Below are 2,258 nucleotides of genomic sequence, written 5' to 3' on the forward strand. Positions count from 1 at the left end.
AAGGCCTCTTGCAATTACAACAATGCTGATTTCTGTGCTGAACCTCAATTCACCTCAACTGGTTTGAAGTTTGAACTCTACAACGCCAAGAACCGCATTTTCCCAAAGCCAATTGTTGAGCGCCCCCTCCAAGAATCTCAATTGATATCGCCAACTGAACCACCTCGAGGACATTACCCTTTTCTCACCAGGAACTCTTTTAATGTAGAAGGGCTGTATACATCAATGAAAGGACCAAATGACGATGGTTACAACCCAGGACCATCAGGTAAAGGTAAAGGTAAAAGACCGATGATTATGGAATTAAACACCCCTGACTCTAATCTGGGCACAGGTCAGCATTTTAATGAAGACTGGATGATCAATGACAACCCTGTCAACTCTGAAGTCATTTTTCCTGATCAACTTGTTTTTAACCATCAACTCCCTGCCATTCAGTTTAATGCACTTCCACAACAGACTTTCTATGCAGGCGCATCACAGACAGAACCATCTAATCCTAATGTGGTTCCTTTGGTTGATCTTACTACGCAGTTGGATGGCGAGAATGCGAAACAGATGACCAGTTCAAAAGGCAAGAAATTAGTCAAGGCAAAGCTGCTGATACTGATGGAAACTTTACCCATGTCCAGACTGAAGTGGTGGATAGCTTTAACATGGACAGAGAGCAGCGACGAAAGACTCCTCTTCATGTAATTATGGAGGATCGTGAAAACTCCATGTCTTCAAATAGTAATACTTTGTGCCTATCTAGCAGGCGTAAGAGAAGCCAGACGGTGAAGGCAGCTGCCCGTAAGCAGCTCCACCCCAAGCAATGAATTGCATCAGCTGGAACTGTCGAGGATGTGGCCGTTCCTCGACTTTGGAGGAGCTTAAAAAGAAGATTTCTTTTTTTAGGCCTTTGTTGATTTTTGTAATGGAAACTAAATGTAGTAATCTAAATAAAGCTACTAGTATGATACGTAGATTGGGTGACTATAGCTCTTATATGGTGCCAAGTATGGGTTTGTCAGGAGGTATGTGGTTGTTGTGGGAAAGTTTTGTGAAGGTTGAAGTGTTGGGAGCTAACAGTTGGTTTAGCCATTGTAATGTCGACTTATCTATGAATGGAAAGGAAGAGAGTTTTGTTTTGTCTTGTGTATATGGAAATCCAAAACTGGCAATTCGAAAGATGCAATGGGCTGTTTTACCTCTGCTAAAGCCACAAAATGATGAAAAATGGATTGTGATGGGGGATTTTAATGAAGTAACAACCCAGACTGAAAAGAGGGGTGGTCGACCTTTCAACTTTGTACAAGCCATACCATTTCTAGATATGATTGCTGCCTGTGAATTAATCGACTTGGGCTTCATTGGGAACATTTTCACATGGACAAATAAACAAGTTGGACGACGCCGAATATGGGAACGACTCGATAGAACTCTAGTTAATGCTTCTTGGATTCTTCATTTTGTGAACACAAAGGTTTACCATCATATGTCTATGACTTCTGATCATAAGCTCTTGGTCATCAAAATTTGTAATGAATCAAATCACCTTCCAAGACCTTTCCGTTTTGAAGCCATGTGGTTACAAGATAGGAGCTGTACTGAACAAGTTCAGTTGGCCTTCGAAGTTGACACTGTGGGCTCTCCCTCTTTTACCTTGTGTAATAAGCTAAAGCAATGCCAGAAGAACCTCAAATGGTGGAATAAGAACATTTTCGGTCTTTTGGACACCAAAATGCAAGACGCACATCATAGACTTGAGCAGATTCAATATGAAATCCTTTCTCAAACCGACCCTGGGGATGATTTGTTTGCGGCTGAGCACACTCAAATTCAAAGATACAATGATCTTCTTGTCCAACAGGCTACTCACTGAAATCTTGCTCTGACTGGTATAAGTTCGGTGACCTGAATACCAAGTATTTTCATGCTCTAGTCAAATGTTGTCGGCAAAGATCTTTCATTCACCGGATTAGTGACCCTACAGGGGCTATACTCACTGAAAGGCGCCAGATTGGAGATAGATTGACGGAATTCTTTGCAACTTTAATGACAACTTCTGAACCTTCTTTTGATTCGGAGATTCTAAATGTAGAGACACCAGTTTTGTCCACTGAGGATCTTCTTTGTCTCGCGAAGCCAATTGACAATAAGGAGATCTTGTTTGCTTTAAAACAAATGCACCCTTTCAAAGCTCCTGGGCCAGACGGTTTCCAAGCAATTTTCTTCCATCATTTCTGGCACCTCGTCGGACCACAGGTGTGTGATGC

General features: G+C 41.9%; 1 protein-coding gene across 1 annotated transcript; it reads left to right on the top strand.

The window, feature by feature from the left end:
• Positions 1-955: 955 nt before the first annotated feature.
• On the top strand, positions 956-1,864 carry LOC147524300 (uncharacterized). Its single transcript, XM_086574193.1, has one exon. It carries the CDS (start codon positions 956-958, stop codon positions 1,862-1,864), a length of 909 nt encoding a protein of 302 aa, XP_086430319.1.
• The last annotated feature ends 394 nt before the right edge of the window (positions 1,865-2,258 follow it).

Source organism: Coptis chinensis, chromosome 1 (assembly GCF_015680905.1).
Source record: "Coptis chinensis isolate HL-2020 chromosome 1, ASM1568090v1, whole genome shotgun sequence".
Classification (NCBI taxonomy): Eukaryota; Viridiplantae; Streptophyta; class Magnoliopsida; order Ranunculales; family Ranunculaceae; genus Coptis; species Coptis chinensis.